This window comes from Opisthorchis viverrini (genome assembly GCF_000715545.1).
Source record: "Opisthorchis viverrini unplaced genomic scaffold opera_v5_110, whole genome shotgun sequence".
NCBI classification, from domain to species: domain Eukaryota; kingdom Metazoa; phylum Platyhelminthes; class Trematoda; order Opisthorchiida; family Opisthorchiidae; genus Opisthorchis; species Opisthorchis viverrini.
This window is the reverse complement of record NW_008751760.1, coordinates 1,411,610-1,433,610: the sequence shown is the minus strand read 5'-3', so window position 1 is coordinate 1,433,610 and position 22,001 is coordinate 1,411,610. Positions and strand designations below refer to the sequence as shown.

At 45.8% G+C, this 22,001-nt stretch overlaps 2 protein-coding genes across 2 annotated transcripts in view; one reads left to right on the top strand and one right to left on the bottom strand.

Annotated features, from left to right (window-relative positions):
* T265_05510 (hypothetical protein) overlaps positions 1–6,363 on the top strand; it is a gene marked incomplete at both ends in the record, with an annotated part of 23,899 nt that extends 17,536 nt beyond the window's left edge. The window contains 2 exons of the mRNA XM_009170532.1: positions 3,493–3,586; positions 5,767–6,363. Coding sequence (XP_009168796.1) covers positions 3,493–3,586; positions 5,767–5,840 — 168 coding nt within the window. The remainder of the gene's footprint in view (positions 1–3,492; positions 3,587–5,766) is intronic.
* The window catches only part of T265_05511 (hypothetical protein), a gene marked incomplete at both ends in the record, with an annotated part of 22,732 nt that continues 5,871 nt past the window's right edge, over positions 5,141–22,001 (bottom strand). Inside the window, 5 exons of the mRNA XM_009170533.1 lie at positions 5,141–6,172; positions 9,069–9,242; positions 11,190–11,321; positions 16,186–16,439; positions 20,421–20,624. Of these exons, the coding sequence (XP_009168797.1) occupies positions 5,999–6,172; positions 9,069–9,242; positions 11,190–11,321; positions 16,186–16,439; positions 20,421–20,624 (938 nt within the window). The remainder of the gene's footprint in view (positions 6,173–9,068; positions 9,243–11,189; positions 11,322–16,185; positions 16,440–20,420; positions 20,625–22,001) is intronic.

Below are 22,001 nucleotides of genomic sequence, written 5' to 3'. Positions count from 1 at the left end.
TCATGACCCCATGCTGCAAAAAAAATTAAGTCGTTCAGCTGCGGTACCGTTTCGGTGCCTAGCTGCCATGTCGCACAAAGGAGGCGCGAGGGCTGGGATACTACCAGGTCGCCCAAGCCTAGACAGGGGAAGTCGAGAGGCAGAGGTCTGTATTAGTGCAGCGAGTTGTCAGCTAATTGCTTTTTTTCATTAGGGTCTCTAGTGAAACTTGTTAAGGTAAAGCATGTGCTCTATAGCACAGGGGTAACGATGTCACTTCAGTTTTGACAGATTGTCTTCAGCCCAGCGCTCTAGCTACTTCCGAAAGTTGTTCATTAGTGTATTGCCTATTTCACTGTTAATTCCACTGGCAACACTTTGTCGCTTAGCTCCCGTTGCAGTTTATTAAACCGGCGTCCGAAAAATTTTCAGGCGAACCAGCAGGTTTTATCTTAGATACATGCTTGTAGTACCATGATTTACACTCTGCCCTCTCGTAATCTCTCTTTTGAACAACAAACGCGTAATTTTGAACGCACCATCTGTCTTAGTTCAATGGAGAGGTCAGACTGGTCCGAAAAACAATCGGTTCTTTTCTTCCGCAACATTTCTGTTTCTTACAATCCTGAGTCATGTGTCCAACATTGACTCTGTGATCCATGCTCATTCTTAGACACGAATAAGACCTAACTCGATGTGTATACTCCTCATGGCAGGTGATGTATTTTACCCCTTTTCAATAACTGAGTGGATTGGCTTCCCCAGTGGCAGTGACGGAGCAACAGTGAGATACTCGTCCTGGGTCGTTTTAGCCAAAGCACTTCTGAGCGACATCACTAATAAAAATGGGCTCATTACTCTATATTTTTTCATGTATCTGGGTTAGGTGTGTCCACCTTGAAAATTGTACATATCTATCTGAAGTCATCAGCGGGGTTTTGAAACGGGTACCCACTTGACTACTTTCGTTGCACGGGCGTAGGGAGGTCTACCACATGATCTCTTGGTCAACACTTTCAGCCTGTTGACTTCAAAAACACGCGGTTCCAGCCCGTCACTCACACCGGTGAATGGGTACGGAGGTCCTCCAGTACCGGCAAGCAAATCATATAATCTGTGGTTGTGTTTACGTTGGATTAGTAGACTTGCATAGACCTGTTGTGGCGTGCAATTCAGGCGAGTGCCACTGTAGCGAGCGAACGGCGCACGATAGATTGAACGTCACTTCACTGTTGTTATCCATGCTTCTGGCTGTTCGAAGTCTTTTTTGCCGGTTGGTGATCTCAAATGAACGGTCATTAACTACGGCAGTCAAGTAACTATAAGAACGGTTTGCGGTGTCATGTAATAGAAACACCCTGTATCAGGTAGTGGTGTGTCATCCGTGAAATGCAATGGCCATTTGGGACTGAGAGACTTACATAAAAAATCAGTGGTGAGTGCTCTTCCCTACAGCTGACCCGATGATGACTTGTTCGCAAACTGCAGTAGACTCGGGCGTTTAAGTAGTCTGAAATAAGGAGATGGTATCAGCGGCCATTTCGTTGGAAATTTGGGAGACGGTTATTCCGTCCCGGTCGTTAAAAGGACGGATTTAATTGACGGATGTGGTGGCATGGTACCTGTGTACGGTTAGTCATAGTGCAGCTCGACTGGTCATTGTAATCCAAAGAAATGGGAAATTCAAGGAGTATCATCTAATCCATGAGAATGATGCGTAGATACACCACATTTTAGTGCACTCGGTGCAATAGAAACAAACAAGTTAGCAGCCGTTTACTGATAACTCGTGCTTTCGTTTGCACATCCTTTTATCTTGTTGGTAGTGTGAGGAGATTTGGGATTTTTGTGGGGATTTCGTCCTGTAAGTGAAGCCAATCTATGTTGAAAGCCGAGAAGCACAGTGCTTCTCGTATTGTGCTCGCACAGTGCTCGTATACTGTTGCTGGCGCACTATGCACTCTCCAGAACGGCATTCTACTACCGTTGATATCGCAGTAAGTCTAGATGATCACGCTTAGCCAACAGCTAACACCACCCCAGGATTAGTGATCTACCCAGCACCAGCCCTAAAAGGCTTAGACGCCCGTCTACGTGGCGGAATATCATTGTATTGCCACAGCAAATGTGACGACTCATAATTACAAGCCAGAACACACAGAAATCAAATAAACAAAAGAGGATGTCTGAAATTGGGTCTTGACGATTCCAGGGTTGATAAGGTAACCAACAACGTTTGCGCAAGGAGGTACAGTATGTATGACGGCATTCGCAGTTTACCTAGAAGACCTCATCGGTACGAAACATTTCACTGATTGCACGCGGACACAACTGCGAAGATACGTGAAAGAACATGCTTAGGTGTGGAAATGGGACCATTTCGTTTCAGGCCTTGTTTGAAAAGACGAAATTTCTTCACATTTGGGCCAGGAAACAACCAGTCATAGTTAGGTTTCGGATGTCAAACATCATCCACCCTTTAGATATGATACGAGTGTCTATGGTTTTTGATGTTCAGTATACTTATCACCTAAAGTTGATCCCTTTGTTGCGTAGCTAACCTGAGGAGTGGTCATTCGGTAGTTGAGTGGAGGCATAACTGTTGTTTCTTGCACACCACGAGTGACCAATGTATTTTCTCAAGTCGGTGGATGCGCGTTGTTAAGTGAAGTGACGCCGTACAATGATGGACCAAACGAGGCCCTCCGAACACAGGTCACAGATATTTCTTTGTGAGTATGATCAGCAAGAGATTCTCGGATCTTAATGGAATGCTGTCAAGCGGGTGTAGATTAATTATGAAGTAACACTCAACTTCGAATTTTGATGATAGGCTGTTGTATTCAGATCACTCACTATTGTGAAACGTTTATTCTGCTCTTTACTCCGGTTAAACTCCGGACGTTCCTCAATCCCCTGGCGTTTTAAGCTCGTTCACATGCATTATTTTTCCCCTGTGATCAACTAAGCGAACGAATGCGTCCGTCAGCCCCGACCGTCAGTTCCTGACAAGGCTGTCGGTACCTTTGTTGAGCGCATAATTTCAGAACGGCTTGAAGACGTTCTATGGAAGAAATATCCAAATTTTACCGATCCAAAGTGGTACCATTTAACAAATTGTGTTAGTTCCCAATCCAGATGGCATATAACACATGGGTTCTGTCGTAAACAGCTGTTGGTCGTATGTGGATTATGTGACTGAGGTGGAATTTTTCTCACTTTTCGAAACGCGTGACTCGCTTGCTTTTTACGTGTATGCCGTCCATTCGAACTCTGGAGACTAAAGTAACCATAGACGCTTGTGCAGAAGTTCCCACTGTCCACACTGGGAACTAATAACCGTCTGATGACTGAGATGAGTTGCAGCCTTAATTCAAGTCCCTATGCACTCCATCAGACAGATGTATGTGGATCACCGAGTCCTAACAGATGAACAGCGCAACATATTTTTTCTGTACCACGAAAGCTCGATAACCAGTGACGCTCATGTTTTCCGTTTTATTTGTTTAAAAGGCATTCGGACTGCCCACTTTTGATGTCCAAGTTGAAGGCGAAAGTCATATGGTCTTTGGATCCGACCGATTCCACATCATTGCTGATTTAGTCGGTAAGCTCGCTTTTGAGGTCTGTTATTTTCACTTTGACGAGAACCAACTAACTACGTGCGAAGTCCTCCAAGTATTCGCACAAATTCGAACATTTACATAATTATCTCGCATAGTGTGTTTATATTCCATTCCACTACCTCAGTGGATCGTAATCTCGGAATTGACAGACGTCCCGGGAATTTATACGCGACAGGTACTGAGGCGGTGGCACACACGCATTTAAACGTAGCCATTTTCTCTGACCGACGAGCTAATTACAGATATTTCGTCATTTGTTGGTGAAGTAACGGTTAACTGCTTCACACTTCAGGTGATCATGGTTCAGAGCATTTTGATTACTTATTATTCTAAGCGTGTGACATGCATCGGCTGAGATTGGCTATCTAGAAAGGACATAAATTCATATTTCGAATATTCCAAATACTGCTAGTCGCTGACTTGCTTCTTTGCAGTAAGGCCAGCATCCAGTTCAATGAGTATGCGGTAGGAATTTGACATTTTATACATCGAATGCCAGGAAAAACGTCAGAGAACCTTCAGAGTGCAGCAAGACAGACTAACGGCTCACTGATCCTAGCAGTGTGAAATACACATGGGGTTTTTTTTACGAAGACGCTGCGACCCGTCAAGTGAGGACCTGACCGTAAATCAGCGGATGCGATAATTCCAGAGTCATGCGAGCGTTATTTTCCAGACTGTTTTTCGACTCATCGCTCATCGTTCGCTAGCTTTCACCATAGTAGGGAACTTTGCAGTTACAGTCAAACCTTCACTGATAATAAGGAGCATGGCTGAGTACGCTAAAACGCCGGTTGACAAACTAGTGTTCTGTTGGGAATTCCGTTAACAATTAAAGTTCGTTTGCGCATACTTTGCGCACTCAGCGGAGAAACGCGTCAACAGCGCCCTGGGTGGTAATAGAATAAAACTTATCTTGAATTTGTGGACATGAAAGACAAGTCTGATAAACGAAGCTCACCAACAATTGGTTGCAGATATCCACGATAAAAAGCACACAGTAGCCCTCCTCCTCATCAAGACCCTTCACTTGGTCTGGAAATAGCTATCTTCTGTGGGGCATCTACATCCCCACAAAGACCGCCAAATGTCCCCATGACGCGTAATGTTATCCCAACGAAGGACAGGATGTGATTAGTTTTTATTCATTTCTGCTTCAACTGGGTGGCTGAACAATGGCACACCGACAGCAGTGTTCCCCCGACGCGGGTGGGGATCGCACGTGCCGCATGACGCCCATAGTTCGTCAATATTGTGTTGAAAATCCAGTACGGTTGTGTGTTACTTGAAACACGTCTAGACAGCCTCGATACTGTGGTTGTCTCTCAGTAGACAGGACGTTTGCAGTGAAATAGACCCTAATGAGCGCAATTCCAAGTGACTTTTGTACAATCGTGCTAATTCTGGTTGCCATTTTAACGAGCGTAACGAATACCCACCTGAACGAAATACTACTCTCCCTTGACTCAAACCAACATTCAACCGAATGTGTTCGCCATCGAAGAGGTGTTGCGTGAGTGCACTGGGCTTCTTAGTCGACACTACTCTCCTGAAACAAAGACGTAACGGTTGGCTTGAAGTAGACTAACCCTCAATATGTACCGTCGTACTGGGAAGTCCCCATTAGTCTCTTTATTCAGTGTGAACATGACAACCGCTCCTCTTTAAGGGCTTAATCTCCCATTTGTCATTGTGGTGGCCACTCTTGAGGAGATACTGCAAATGATTGCCATATGTGGCGCGTCCGGAGTATGACCTATGAACTGACACCTCAAAAGACCCCGAACATTTGCGTGACTAGTTTTGCTGAGTGGAATTTATGTCGGCCATATTCAGTGGTTATCGTAACTCTCGAAGTAAAACCTCTGAAAGGCGATAGCAGCATTTCTCTGTTCGCTGTGCACAGCATAAATGAATCCCTTGGTTTTCAGTCCAAGAACGTTACTATCTGTTGACTGTGGCCTATTTTCGACACACACACACGTCATGAATGCTAATCGTACCTGTGATTATGTAACTCGGTATCAGAAATACATCTCTTATTAATGGGAATCCCCCATAAGACGCCAAAAGTACCCTTTCCCAGTAGTATCATCTCGTCCGACGGACTGTTACAACTGCTGTTCGAGCACTCTCACGGCTGTAATTCACTTTTTTACAGGTGAACAATATCACGGTCCACTGAATGAACTATCAGCTTTCCGGAAACAAAACCCATCATTAAATGGAAATTGATTCAATGTGCTCAAGAAAAACAATCGAGGAAACTAGTGATTTCCTGTGGTACAAGCTTTGGTAGTATCTTTTCTGACAAAATACACTTTGCGTATAAATTGACTTGAAAGGGTTTTTAGACATCACATGAGCGATTGGACGGATCTATTACGTTTTCTTCACTGTGCCCTGCGTTTTTTCTCTTTGCGGCCTGAAGATCCATGATGTGTAGCTGAACCAAATCCAGCCTCGTTGCTTGTGCCAGTGGCTCTGTTCCCATCATCCGTGACTCTGCGCTTACCCGAACCCGACGGTTTCTTTCGATCACCGAACAACGATACGGATGACAACAACTGACAAATGGAGAGAGACAATCGACATTAATTTTACGAACATTTGATTTGTAGTATCAACGGTCACACTTATTTTGTTCATAAGTGAGCTGCAATTTTAAAGACACAACGGTAATGAGGTGCTCGATTGTTCGAGTCTATATAAATTTAATCCCATGGTTGTGAGTGGATTCCAAATATAGACAGTTTGACTAGCAGTCCGTACACTTGTCTATGGAATATTTCAAGTTCGGTCGTACACGGGATCTTGTATGTGTGAGTTGCGGACAGGCGCACAAAGGTTTTCTTGTTGCAGACTTTAAGAACAGCGCTGGCGAGTTGTTCCTCCTCTATGTTTCTTGGGGAGCCTCACTTGTATAGCCGAGGGCAGCTTCCGGACTTTCACACTGGCAGCCAAACAAGCAAGGCAAAGGTGCCAAAGACGTTCACATGCGTGAGCTTGACTTAAAATGACGGAATGCAGCGCGTAACAAACATCCAAGCGAAACTAGGCTTACAAACGATTAGATAAAGGGAACCCCGAAATTCCTTCCTTTTTTTTAGACATTTTCGTTGTGCAAAGAATGGAGAGATAATAGAACCTGATCAGGACTCAAAAATGAGCTATTTATGAGAGATTGACCCTGGCTACTGAGAACTACCTAGGGTCAAGTAGCTTGCGGTGAATATCGGGTACGCGCCCTCCTACCTTCTATTATGCGATGTTTTTTCCGATACGAATTTCGCCACCAAGCTATATTACCGAATTAGTAACAAGCGTTTACGTCTGGGTAGATTATTCTACTCTCGAAAACAATAATAAGTAAGTAATAAGTAATAAGCTACAGTAAATAAGGTAGGAGTGACCGTACCCACTAAATGGGACTTATGTCGTCTATGTGGCCAAATATTCAGTTCCGTAGTTTACACTCGACCTGAACACCACGCGTCCGATAACCCACTTATACACATGTCGCACATGAACCACCTACGAAAAATCTCAAACCCCACGCCTCCTTCATGGGGACCTAGAGAAACGGGAAAATTATCTGGCTGTTAACGATCAGACAGATTCCTACAGACTAGGCTAAATTGAGTGAAACCAACTAATCCACAGATGCCCAGTGTTAGAGCAAAGAAACCTGATGACCATCGGTCAGGACTAGACCGGCCGTGGGTTGTCGAAGGGTTTTCAGCATGCTTAGTATGCTCCGTTAAGAAAGCAATAGATTGGTGTTAGACAAATATTCTCATTTGTAAACTAATTTTGTTCTGACAGCAGACTCAACTAAATCCAGCTGGATCTCTCGTTTATGATAGTCTACTTAAACTGAATGTGCTGTCGGCTCATGTTTCAGTTGGTACGATATTCGATATATTGCAGTATACTGTATGGACATAACACAATACTCGTACGCTTGCTGAACTCTTCGACAGCCCATGATCGCTTTCACCTTTAATGGGGCTCATCAGGTAGGCGCACTCGCCGAGTTCCCGTCAGCCTTATATTCTAATGGAACCCAAGTTGGACAGACTTTGACGGATGCCTTATTTGCACACGAATTTGGTTTCAACAGGAGACTCAGCTGATGAGACTCAAGAGCGGTGACAAGATCATGGGTTGCCGAAGGGTTTTCAGCAACCTTATGATGACATTAGATGACATTTAAATGACATTTAAATCTCTTGTCAAGACCAAATTAGTGTGCAGTTGAGAGTATATGTCAAAAGTGGGGTTCAATTAGAACAAGGTTGATGGGTGAGACTCAAGAACGGTGACAAGATCATGGGTTGCCGAAGGGTTTTCAGCAACCTTATGATGACATTAGATGACATTTAAATGACATTTAAATCTCTTGTCAAGACCAAATTAGTGTGCAGTTGAGAGTATATGTCAAAAGTGGGGTTCAATTAGAACAAGGTTGATGGGAACTCAAGGATTGGGTTTAACTGATGAGCCCCAAGAATTGTTGTCGAAGAGTTTCCAACATCCTTATGAGTAGTGTGGACAATAGACCAAATTACTTCACCATGCGTTTTCTCGGAAGGGGAGTCGACAGAAAGAGATAGGGAGACCGGAGTGTTGCTGATGGATGAATACAACTGTGCTTGAAATTTCAGTCTCTGGATCATGTCCACTACCATTTTGGATATGGTGAAGAGTTTCAACATTGAATAATAAACCCGTGGAGAAAGAAAAGCGGTTGTTTGCAAGAAGCAGCACTTCAACCGACGATATCACCTTGACTGGTGAAGAAATCTTTGAGACCAAATTAACGGCCACCAGTACGACCTGAGTTACTAACATTTTCCTCGATCGCACGGGATATCCAAAACTGAGGGGAGACGATCGGAGGCGTGAGAACTCTTGGCGCCAGACCGCATGTCGCCCTACTGTACAAAACAAAGGAATAATGTTAGGCTGTAAAACAGCTGGCACGTGTCATGGATGGTCCATTCTAAAAGTATTCTCCCCTCTCCATTGCGGCCACCTCCCTGACAGGACGGAGAGAGCATTCCAGATCACCATTATCAAGATCAATATCAAACACTGTGACCAGACTGGCCAACGGCTGCTGCGAGAGGTGTGTTTTTCACGGGCGGGGACTTCGATCATAGCTGACTAAGTCGCTGCGCAATCCTCTTGATGGGTATTATATCGTAAAGAAGACGCTACAGTGATTAATTCAGAGTCCATAGAGTCCTATGACGCGCTCGTGTCCAGGTCAATAGCCACATACGCCTTGCACAAAGGAATATAGGGAGATGCGTTGTATTTGTAGGAGCAGAAATCAAACGGAGAATGGGAGCAGCAAAAAATCAAGCAAAGGTGCCGACCATGATTCCTGTCTAACAACTTCCGGACTTGCATACGTTTACCGTTATTTCGATCGATCCTATACAATACAGGACTTACCTCGCTCATGTCGGGCAGTTGTTGTTGTAAATTCATTTGCTGAAGCTCCTTCTGCAACTCCGGGTCGTTTGTGTTCACCATTTTTGTCAGGACCATTACCAGCAAGAATGGAACAAGGACGTACAGAACATTTGGGTTGAAGAGAAGGTCGATCGTGCGTAACTGTTCCCTTGGCTGTTATTGTGTCAGTGGGGCGATGACAGGGAAGGTGGATGGGAAGTTTCGTGAGGCAATCAAGGAAATAGCGCTAAACTGAAAGCGAATCAATTAAACGGAAAATCCGCTGTAAGACAGCTTTTGGTGGGATCCGAAGGTTAGTCAGTGATAAATGGCTCACCATTACGTTCCAGGCGCTCGGTTGGTTGAACCGTCTAGTCATTACCAACATCATCCTGCCCGACGCGCTTACAATGATGCCAAGTCTCACCGACAAGGTAACTCGGATAATGCTCGTAGCTACTACGGACCAGCCCCCTGGCGACAGGAGTTCATGATAGGGCAACCAAAGACAGGAGGCAAAATCCGTGTAAAGTAGTTTTGAAGGCTACGTTTGATGTTCTTTGCCATTAAAATGTGCCTGATTTAGGTGTCATCCGAGATGAGACGACTGTGCGTGCGACTAGTCTCAAAAGCAGTCTGGTCGGCTTACAGAAGCCATACTTAAGGAAGCATCCGTAGATTATCGCACTAGACATTGTTCCGCAGCGGCGTCTAGTAACTGATCCTAGGGAAGAAAATGTCAGAAAATTCAGTTGCCTGCTTGAAGATTGGACTTCGAGTTGGAGCCGCTTCCCACTCAACAAGGAACGTGAGACGGGTGACCTGTTTTGCGAAATGAATTTTTCCTACATGTGATGTCTGCAAGCAGGAAAATGGATATCGGGGTAGGAACGCCAGCTTGACGTTACTGAGCTGTAGAGGTGGATGTTCGCCAGCTTCAGCGAGTTATTTAGCTTTTGTTTCAGGAGGCCGACCGTTTTTAGCATTTCTTCCACTGTGCAGACAAAAACGATGTATGTAGCCTGATTGATTGTGTCAAATGCGCCTAAACGAGAACTCAAGAATTTTACTGACAGTTTCTTCCTTCCAGATACGTTCGGCGAGAATCCCTTAACTGATTATGATCTGAATTTGAGTCATTCAAATACCAAACTGGGATGTTATTTTCCCCTGTGGTTTAGTTCGAACACCGCCAGTTAATCCTCCAGAGAAAAAGTTTCACCGAGAAGTGATTGTTCGGTGGCCTAACAACAAGTGTTATTTTACCCGAATGATGACCTTCCCACCTCGTGTGACCACCACCAGTGCTGTAACTGCTAATGGACGACTGCGTTGTCTGACTGGTTCGGGGAGAAAAATAACGGCTGGGAAGCTGACGCATCCAGCTACAACAGGTATGGCCTAAGATGGGCAAGATGTCACATCAGATGAACACAGGGATATGAAAACACCAGCATCAGTCCAAGGGGCCACCACAATTGGCGGACTGAATACGTTAGCCAATCCCCAAATTTGTCGTGGTAACTGAAAAAATAACAGTGATCGTTCGACCTTTTGCTAACACTGCCGGGACCAGCGACATGGTATGGACTCACGAAATGCTGCTTGGTAACGATGGCGCAATGAGTCAGCAGCGATCGTATGTAGGAGACTCCGAACTGCTCGGTAGTAGCCTTGAACAACATAGGGTCGGAACACCTCATATCCCGTAACGAATAACTCACGATCTTGTCATGGTACCGTTCGAGCCCGGGGAAGAGGACTATCAGTTCGAATCCAGCATCAACAACGCCGCTTTTAATTTGTTTTTTACCAGTCCCAAGGTGTAACAAAATCGAGAGCACCACTGAGCACTAATCTCACAGTTGGTGCCAAAAAGTACTATGGTCCACCTTGCGAATGGGTTAACCTGGTGACCTCTGGAAAGGTGAAGGCAAATTATCTGTAGCACACTATTGAGGCTACCTAATGAATGCAAATGAAGTGAACAACGTGCTTCAGCGAATACTGCAGAGCTCTATTCTCTCTTCCCACCGAGTTCTTTGGGTGTGTATTTGACCTGACCCAATTAAGGCTCACTTTACCCAAAGATAAGAAATTATGTTCAAACAAGAAACACACCTTGAAATACACTGCCTTTCCGTGAGTTGACAGTTTCAGTGGGTAGGGTAGTTCATCCACTGCGTTTGGCTGAGGAGCATTTACGCGACGAGCTCGAATTCGACCTTTGGAATTAATATCGACACGAGCGGTCTGTAACAAGAAGAGTAGTGATCAGATAAGTCAGATGTAGAGAGCAGAATTATTACATCCACTAGGAAAAAGGACTGACGAATTGCTGTGATGTCACAACACCAGGAGCTCCTATGAAATGAAATGCCTAAGAAATGGTCAGGCTGCTTCTGTCACGAAGAACATCCCATATGTATCCACCTTAACATCGCGTTAACACCAGCTATCAACACTTGTTACTCTCTTTATTGGTATAGAGCGACCTAACCGTCCCTGACCGTCACGAAGAGACTGGACCTTATCGTGGTGTGATGGTTTGCGCACCTCAGCGACCAATTAAGCTATATTGGGGTTGTCCCCGCGACACTCACAGTCTTTCATACCAGGTTGGTCAATGGTTAGAGGTGTGACGAACACAGTCTCCTGGTCCTCGAGGTTGGGGGTTAGAACATGTGGCTACTTGTTCCGTAGAAATGGTAATGCATTTGCGTTTCCTGCCAAACACCGCTGACTTGCGGTTAGGCTTTTGAGCCAAAGGCTTTGGTTTTAGCCCCTATTCGTCCTCCTGTCTAGGTGTGGGTGCCCCGACAGTATCCGAGCACACGTACAACCATGATATCTACGTCTGTAAGGCAGCGAAGCATCGGTGTTGAACACTGATGTCATGCTGTCGATGATGATGATGAACCATCTTTGAAAGAGAGGCTGTGCGTTGAATAATCGGTCCTCCTCATTTGGGCACGATATAAAACGTGAAAATAAAATCCTCCTACCTCTAAGGAACCATAAATGACCCGGCGCGTGGGCCTTCCAGTTGAGAAATCACCCGAGGAGCCATTACACACGTAACCGTGTGATAGGAATTCCGAGACTAAAGAACGAGTGTAGCTATATTGGCTAAGTGCGAGCTAATCTCATAGTTGATCAACTGCCTGTGGCCGGAAGGTTTAGTATTAAAGTGCTAGCCGGGATGATGCGAGTTTGAACCTCCCAGAAGATTCGTTAAATGCGCGTTGATGGTGACTGCTTACAAAGATGAAACGACTGTAGGATGCTTCTTCACTTTCCAGGGTAGATTTATTTCACCTGCGGAATGAAACCTCTACCGGGAAGTGTAGAAACCAGTTGCGTCCAGGCACGATCAGTTTATTAGCAGTCAACCTGTAAGACGCAGCATCAGACGCACCACTATCAGACATATCAAACTTGCAACTTTGGACCTTAGGTTTCATGCAGTTAGAATGAGATAACAGATGTGCACTATCAACCTAAAGCCGTCACCCTGTCGTAGTGGTCGGACTTCTGTCCTACAACGATCCTGCGGAGTACACTGAGTGAAACTCAGTGCCTAAAGGTTCAACCATGCCAGAAGGGTAACGGGAAGCATCCCGACTGCAGGAAACCGTACTACTAGGTAATCTGGATGTAAATACATGCCGTCTCTGCGATGGCAGCAAGGCGTTCTCTTCAGGCGACCAGCATGTTTAAATTTATCGAATCAGCGATGCTGTCTTCCTCTCAAGAAGGACGGGTCAGAAAAGGTCGGCACATTCCGATCGCCCAATGGTTGACCGTGACCGCCAACGTATTATTTAGTACCGTCCAAGTACTTTGAAAACCAAGGACTCTAGTCCGATCGCCAATGGTTGACCGTGACCGCCAACGTATTATTTAGTACCGTCCAAGTACTTTGAAAACCAAGGACTCTAGCGCTATTTAAAAGCCACCTGAAATGCAAAGCCGCTTTAGGATTCAGACAATTATGCCTTACGCTCTGCGCCATCCATCTACAGCCGAGTGCGTCAGACCATCGAGTCAACAGCTCCGGGAACGGTCCCTCAAGAAAACCCCAACAACCGCTGTCTTACGATTCAGACTTTTGAGTCAAAGGCCAGTGAAACGGTGCCGAATAAAAGCCATGCATCTTTCCACTGCTTCGTGAGACAAACTTTCAAGTCAAAACCTCCAGATGAGATAGCTTAACCAAACCCGCTTATTCGGCCTGAACAACGGGGAATTACCATCCGCCCTTCGTTCAGACTCCTCCCCCCACGTCCCTCACCCAAGTCCTCCTTTTTTTAGCTGCCAATCACCTAACTGTTGTTCCGTTCCTAAGCTTCTGGCCTGAGCAAATTCAAGGGATCTGTCCCACATTGTTGCTTTCAACATGCGTACCCTGTGTAGAATTCGGGAACAGCTCTTGCTCAGACCTTGTCTTTTCTTCCGATCAATATATGTTGTCTCCAAAACACATACATGACCCTAGTTCGATTATATATTTCACTTACACAAAGAAAACTAGCGAAAAAAGTCCAACAGTCTCAAGAGTCCCTCGAACAACCGTACACAGAAATTACCTTTAAAGCTTATCTGTTGTTCAGATTCCACCCTAACGTAGAGCAAAGCCCTCAACGATTATCTCTTGACAGTGAACGCTTTCGGTCTGTCTACCAGAAATCCCTTATGATCCTTGTAAAATGTTTCCGAATTTTTGGTGAGGACTTCTGGCGCAAACTGATCCCACCACAGCAAGTATGCATTTCTGCCATATTTATAAACATCTAGAATTCATACCATGTCCAGATTCCACGCTTTCGGAGGAGCTGCTGGAGGTCACTGTAAAGAGGCTTTATAAAGTCGCCAAAGCAATCCGATAAATGAAAGAACCAAATCCAGGTGTGATCAGAAAGCACAAATGAGTAGGGAGAAAAGGTGATTACTGAATCGTTTGTAGGACAGAGGTTATCCAGAAGATAACCAATAACCTATGACCCGCCTTCCTTGAGCGCCAAACATATCTCGGTTATCAGTTAATCACTTGGTTCTTATTGCCATCGGGCTACTTAATGAGGAAATTTAGCCGTTAGCACCCACTATGTGAACCTGGCTTTATGCGCCGTGCACTGTTGGCTGGGAGTAGTCGTCTAACGTGAAACTGCATCACTCTAGCCTCGCCGCAACACAATATTTGATATGCAGGTTGAGAGTACTACCAAGCCAGTGGTTCACGAAGTAGGTGCCAGTTGTGACAGAAAAGTGCAACTAGCCAAGGTAGCCAGTTACCAATTTCCACTCAAGAGGGGGATTGCTTTCTTCCACATTAGCTGAGTATTCAGGCTTTAAATATCCTTCTTAATTAGCTATCAGCTAATGATCAAGACAAATGGCCAGTCATAAGAGTTCAAAACCTATCATTATTGGGCTCTTTATATAATCCGACATCGTTTAATCTGATAAACTTAGCATTTTCTGACCACTGGATGGATATACCCGTTATACTGAAATAAAGGGTATCCAGTCCATGAGCTCCCGTTTGAGTTTGCGTTCTCTAATAGTGGATAACAGACATTAGCTAGACACGCACCCAGGGAGGCATGAAATATTAGTAACGCTACGCGAAGGTTAGTGGTGAGGAGATACTTCGAGTTACGAAATGTAGTGTCCCATTTTGTTCGGAGCAGACAGACCTCGCTTGGGTAAAATTTCGATAAATTTGTCTACAATATGAACTTTAGGTTGATCAATAGCAGGAATTGCGATCCGCTTTTATTATGCCCCAAGCATTCTTCACTGGATTACAGCCAAGTTCATAGGTTGAACTAACAGCCAAGATTTTGTGAGGATGATCCAGAGTGAACTGCTCAGCAGGGTTTCAGAAGGAGGAAACCCTAAAACAAAAGCTGTGACCTCCAAATCATCAAACTTCTTGTGCCACACCGGGGTAGCGCATTTCTCAGCCTACTGTACAACCGAAATCACGGCTGTAGAAATGCGGTCGTAAACCACTGAAGAGAAAGTCCTGCGTTTAGAAGCGTCTCCCCCTAACAACCGTGATGAATATTTACTTAAACCAAACAAGGATTGTTTCAATTATTGAACTTTGTTTCCATTCCACACTACCCTTCGCCAAAATCTGACAAGTGCCGGCACTTGCACGCCAGTTTTTGAGCTGTGAACATCTAGGAATGTTAGTTATCTATTTCGGACATGCAAGCATTTCACTCCAAACCCAGACACTTCTGTTGCGTGAGTCCAAAATCCGTCCTACTGGACATCAGTGACGCCGCGTTTGAGATGGGTCCGACCTAACTTGTTCGCTTTGACACCATTCGATGCGAAATGTACCGACTGCAGACAGGGACAAGATGGCTCGGTGGTTAAAGCGCGAACTTACTTATCAGAAGGTTCGAAATTCGAATCCAACCTCTGTAACGCGACTTGTCTTATATGGGCTTGGGCAACCTGGCAGTATCCCAACCCGTGTGTTTCCCCCGAATGGCATGGCAGCTAAGCGCCGAAAGGGTGTTACAGGAGAACTGTGACGATTATGACCGCAGGCACTTTATCAGAGTTGATGTCTAGCCTTATTTAGTAGCTATTGCTGTGAAAGATGTGTGCAAGCTTGCTTAGTCCGTATCTTGGGTTCTTGTATGCTCAAGTTGGGAAGCTGACCTCCGCTGCTATCAAAAACGTATCATAGTGAAGAGCTGAAATCTCTACTTTTTCAATAAGATTACAAGTTTGACTCTGTTTTTTAATCCGTCTTTCCAATTCACACCATCTTAACCAACAGAAAGGCCAAGTTAACGTGCATCACGAATAGCCTTAGAGTTTGTGTGGTGCAGCTCCTCTGTAGCCTGCATGCTGTGCCCTGTGAGTGGTATATCTGGTTGCAGTGACAAGCAAAATAGGCGTTCCTTAAGCATGTTTTGAAACGTTCTACAGTCACCCGTACCGCTGTCCGGCGGTATATGTTTCGGAAATTCGTCTGATAACCAAGAACTTCTCGCAAAAACACCGGTTCATGTGTTTGTCCTGGTTTTACGAAAAACATCACTGGATGCCGTAAGGCAGCCGTGACACAAAGCAAAAGTGCAAAACGTACCTGGAAAATGAAGCTCGGGTGAATAGGCTCAATCAGATAGGAACCCGAAGGAACACCAGAAACCTGGAAAGTTCCATCAGATCGGACAAAGCCCACATATTGAGAGCCATCAACATGAATACGCGTATGCGCGTGCCAGTCCATAGGTGCGTCAACAGGTGGTGTAAGGGATCCTTCAATTACGTAAGCATCAGTGAGGGTAACGCTAAACGAAATCGCTAGGAGAATAGCAGTCACCATTACAGTGCGTTTACCTGTATAACAGAAACAGCAGTTTGGTAAGATGATCGCCGAAAGTAAATCAGCATCATAAATGAAAACATCAAGGAATTGATCAAACCAGATAATTTATTAACACCGACAGTAAATCAGTGTGCGATATTTACGTTTCGCTGCCGTACAACCGTATGTTCAATTGTGAAGAAATGGATGGGAAAGGGACCTAGTGCTAGCCTACCACAATCGGCCGCGAAACCTGTGCCTTCTCTTTTTGAAACACGAGAACGATGCAGTTTGCATATTCCAGATCGACAAGGTTTGCACCCGCAGCTATTTGGACACCAATGGAGACATGGAGTTTGTCTCGTTATCTCAACGACTAAGAAATTCGGCAGGATTGGAAAGAATGGTCCTCTCTGTAGGCTATCCCTAGGTCCCCCTCCCCGCCCTATTTCCTTCCTCTTTCCATCACAAGGATTTGTTGAAATAAATAGACAAGGCCGTACCGCAGTGAAGCACAAGTATTCTCATCTGGTGTTGCGACCAACGGTAATGTTGATGATGACTGACCGAATACAACTTCTCGTACACAAGCCTTCGCATTAGGCACGAATGAATTATTCATTACCTTCCCGAGGTATTCCTTGCTGAACAATTGTATTCCGAAGAACTGATCGTTTAAAGGAACCAAATCTACCTTGGAATAACACAATTTTGGGTAGGGTATGGATACGGCGTTATTCAAGCATCTAACAACGCAGTCCCTAACCAGCCCTAAATCCTGCTTGCTGCTCTCGCAGCAGTGATCCAAGGGACATGGTTGGGCGACGAGTGACAGGTGACATCGAGTCCGTTATAAATGGAGTCAAACTGATTCCTCCGTGATTACCGCATTTACTTGTAGCGCCCATTTTTTAAATGAAGGGTACTATTGAAGCTACTATCCAGTTGCCTAAGATGATCTACTTTTCCCAAATAAAGGTAAATAAACCAGACAAACGCTGTCTGAAGCTTCACCCTCGTCCCTGAACAGTACGGGTGGCGGTCGAGTACGAGGACCGGTCGTACGGATTAATCACCGGACACTCATGTCAATTCCTTTGCATCTACCATCACCCCATTTCAATTAAAGTCCAACAATTTGTCATCGTCATCATCATCGACAGCATGACATCAGTGCTCAACACCGATGCTTCGCTACCGTACAACCATGATTTATTGGAAAGCCTTATTGTGAATGAAAGAACAAAAGTGAATGGGGGAAAGGAAATAGTGGATCACTACAATCATTCCGAGGTGCCTACACCTCATGACACTCATTCAGGCATTCTGGATGAAAACTGACAAGAAAGCCACTGACATCGGTTGGCGGCCATATCCTGCAGCGTCTCCAGCCAGGAGCAGTGAGGATCACGCGGTCCCCCATCCTAGAAGGCGAGTCGCACCGAAAGCACCCAGACGTTTCTCAATCTCCTTCACATCTCTCTGCTCAATGTTTGGAGCGCGAGTTTACTGGCCTGAAGGTCCGTCGTTCAAATCCGACCTATGCCTCTCGACTTCCTCTGTCTAGGCTTGAGCAATCTGGCAGTATCCCAGCCCTCATGCTTCATTCTGGTGGCATGGCAGTTAGGCACCGAAAGGGTGCCACAGCTGAACGAGTTATTCATACCCCTGTCAGGTCAAGGGTTGGTCACCTCTCTGCTTCCGCCACTCTGAGTTGGACATGGAAAACAGCATTATCTTCGGCAAACGACGGCTAGATATAGGCAACACGTGTTCCAACCAACGCAGCTTCTGGTGCTGGACACATTCTTTAATGGAAGTATCCGTTGCACAATCGAAAACACGCTTTCTAACTGCCTCGTTACGGATTCGCCGACACCAACCCACACGAGCTATGGTTATGAGACAACGATTGTCGAACACCTGAAGACATCTCACTTTCGCTGCCCGAACAGGCTGATTCTCACATCCATACAACAAAACATCCCGCACTGTAGCTTGATACACACGTCCCTTGATACTCAGTGGTGCACAACTCTGACGCCATAGGTGTCTTATATGAGGTCAATGCACAAGTCTGCAATGCCTGAGTCGCATTCGCTATGTTCACAAACCTTCGGGGCATTCCTTGGTGGGCAAGTGTCAAGAATAACAGACTGGTCAATTGAGTCGAATGCGAGTTCAAAATCCAGGAATACTGGAACCGTGGGTAGCTTATACGTGTGGTGTTGTTCTAGAACCTGACGGAGTGTGGAGACGTGGTACACGCAACCCCTACCAGACCATAATCCCGCTTGCTGCTCTCGAGTCAGTGTTTCACGAGCCACTGTAAGGTGACGAAGCAGCAGTGACGCCTAGTCTCGTTACGACCGGGCCAAGCCGATCCTTTTGTGGTTACCATACTCACTACGGCCCCTTTTTTGAAAATAGGCACTATCACCGACTCTCCCTAGCTGTCTGCGACAGACTCCTTTTCCCAAATGCAAGCAAACAGATCGTAAAAGCCCTAATTGAGGACTTCACCCCTATCTTTGAACAATGGGGGTGGGATGTCATATGGAAAGAAAAGAAAGAAAGCGTTCAGCTGTAGCACCCCTCCGGTGCCTAGCTGCCATACCACCCGGAGAAAGCACGAGGGCTGGGATACTGCCAGGTTGCCCAAGCCTAGACAGAAGTCGAGTGGCGGATGTCGGATTCGAACCACGGACCTTCCGGTCAGTAAATTCGCGCTCTAACCACTTGGGCCGTCTCGCCCCAGACGGACCAGAGGCTCAGTTTTGCTTGAGAGAACATATGCAGTCGTAAACCTCCGACGTGGTCCCACGGTCACCGTCCAGGGTTCTAGGTCAACTATGGGCTCCAGATAAGTGGAAGCTGGCGAAAACGAAAATTGTTGTTCGAAGTATTCGGCCCACCGGTCGAGGGACTCATCTTTACTCAAGACGATCACCCCTTTCCGATTCCTGTTGGTTTCGCCCACGGGTGGTTTCCGGGGATCGGCCACACGGACCAACTGAAGTAATCTTCGGGCGTTACCGGACTTCTGCGTCCACTGCACTTCACGGTCAGCTCGTACGCTCGCTTTCACTTGACGTCTGGTAATTCGTCCGGTCAAGTTATATTCGGGCTTGGTTGTTTCTCCGAGAGTTAAGCAGTGCTATCGTTCGGTCTGATATCCAGTGCCAGTATGAGTTCACACCTGATGATGGAGCATTTGGAAGAGACTCTAGGTGAACCTGATAGATTCGTCTAACACCTGGATGTCAGTCTCTCAGTTGCCAAGCGATTTGTCCGCACCCTACGCGGCCCTGGAAAACATAGGAAGAAGCGACTCCGGACGAACGCGTGGTAGGAATCCACAAATGTGTTCCAAAACGACCGGCAGCCAGTTATTGATCCACACCATCGGTAATGATGGCAATGTGGTCAATTTGAGTTTTTGGCCGGTATGCCGTTGAAGCACACCATGTGGCCAGCTATTTCGGAAGTTAGTACTGCATAAAAACAGCATATGATCAGCACACAGCTGAAGCGACTGCTCACCATTGTCCGTACGTACCGAGTCCAATCTACGTCGACCTCCTAATTAAGCCTGCCTCCTGAGCCTGCCCACTTGTGCATTCATAGCTCCACAACATCTGAGCTTTTACCTCGCTGCAACAGGGCAATCAGGGCGTCGCAAAACCTGTCTTCGACGGCGTCGGAGCCACAGTCAGCTAGGGCGTAAACAGACAAGATAAACATATGTCGATTAACTTTCCGTCTGTGAGACTCCTTCACAGAGGTTGCTAGACGAACCGCACAGAGGGGACTGTCAGCAGGTATCCAGTTAAGCATGGATACTTCCGCTCGGTGACTTAGGACGATACCAACCTCTGCACATCCCGCTGCAGCGACCTCTGGATCAGCGCAAGTGCATAGTTGGAAGCGAGTGGGGACTAATGAAGCGGTAAGCTCGACCAACGTGCTTGCATTTTGACTTCATGTTTCTGAGACACAACACATATCAATACCAAGCGAATGCAGTGTGAGAGCAAAAGCAGCTTGTTGTCCTGCTCGTTTCAGAGTGCGGATATTGCAGGCGGCTAGACAGATATGGCGTCGAGGTTCCAAGATTGATTTTGAGATATCTGAAGATGTCGGCCTTACGTGACGAGCAGGTGTTGCACGCAAAACCGATGCACCACGAACGAAGTCATCAATCGCAAGTTCTGGGCCTACAAAAGGAGAGTTACTAATAGGGTGGAAAGAGGGGGAGAAAAGGCGTGTGAGAAAGAAGGGAGGCACCAGCAGTATCTTGTTTTCGCTTACTTGCCCTGCTGTATGCATCGAGTAAGGCGACCCGGCTGATGGCACCACGCGACGGCCGATGTGGCATGAGTTTATTTGTATATGTGCAGTTCATGATTGTACGCGAGCTGGGATAGTGTCAGGGCACCTTTTCGAGAGCCACTGAGCCATATCGCCTTTACACCAGCTATTTGCTGACAATAGACTGACCTTATGCTGTACTAACTTCAAAAATAACCAAAATAGTCCGGTCTCATGGTACTTAGTTCTCAGTCTGAGCCTACCAACCTAGCGTTTTTCACGGACTAATACACGGGATCGAGGCTTTTGTCCAAGTTTCCCGGGTCGCTTTTGTTCTTGTCGGTCAGTGGCGGTCGTTCACCTGAAAGGCACAAGTGAAAAAAGGTGTAGCGCTGCTCTTTATGTTCTCAGCGCGGGGCAGTATGCTTGCCAGCGCAAAGATTCCAATAAATAAATGTGCTTTGAACTGGGTTCTAGGAGGAGCGCGGACAACCGTCGGAGGAAGGCCACCCCACGTTCATATCAAAACAACTACCAAAGTTGCACAAGGTATACCAACCACTTCTACAGAGCTTCAACCATACAGCGTAAGCGGTAATAGCTCTCCGAAATTTCTGACGCGTTCTGGATGCGGCATTGGCAACCGGCATTCGACCAATACCGGGTACTGATTAGCTGTTGGGCCCAGATTTTCGACCAATAAGATCTCGGTTTGATTCACGGAATGGAAAGCGTCACATTTTTTGGCCAGCCTTGCGTGGGATGGACTTCCGGGCCGTAGCAGCACCTGAGTGTGTGTGATGAACATGACTGATGCTCTATTCATTGCTCCATTCATTCATTTCTTGTTTTAATATTCCATATGCTGTACATATTCGCCAATTCGAATATATACGTGCTGGTTGCCACTCTTCGCTGAATTCTGGATTTTCTAGTTCGTTGTACCGATATACGTACGAAACTTAATTACCACATTTTGGCGTCGCGATTGGAACAATTCATCATGCCTGCCGAAATGGAATGGAAAGATGTTAATTCAACTGCGCGTGACGTAGAGGATTATTTGGAACGATTCGACATATGGTGCCTCACAAAATCCGATATAGATGATAAGAAACTCACTGCATATTTCCTGCATTTCGTTGGCAAGGAGGCGTATACTTTAATCAAGAATTCAGTATATCCTGAATCTCCAATTGATATTTCTTACACTGCATTGAAAAACAAAGTTCTTCAACACTTCAAACCGATTAACTTTGTAGCAGCCGAAAGAGCTAAGTTCA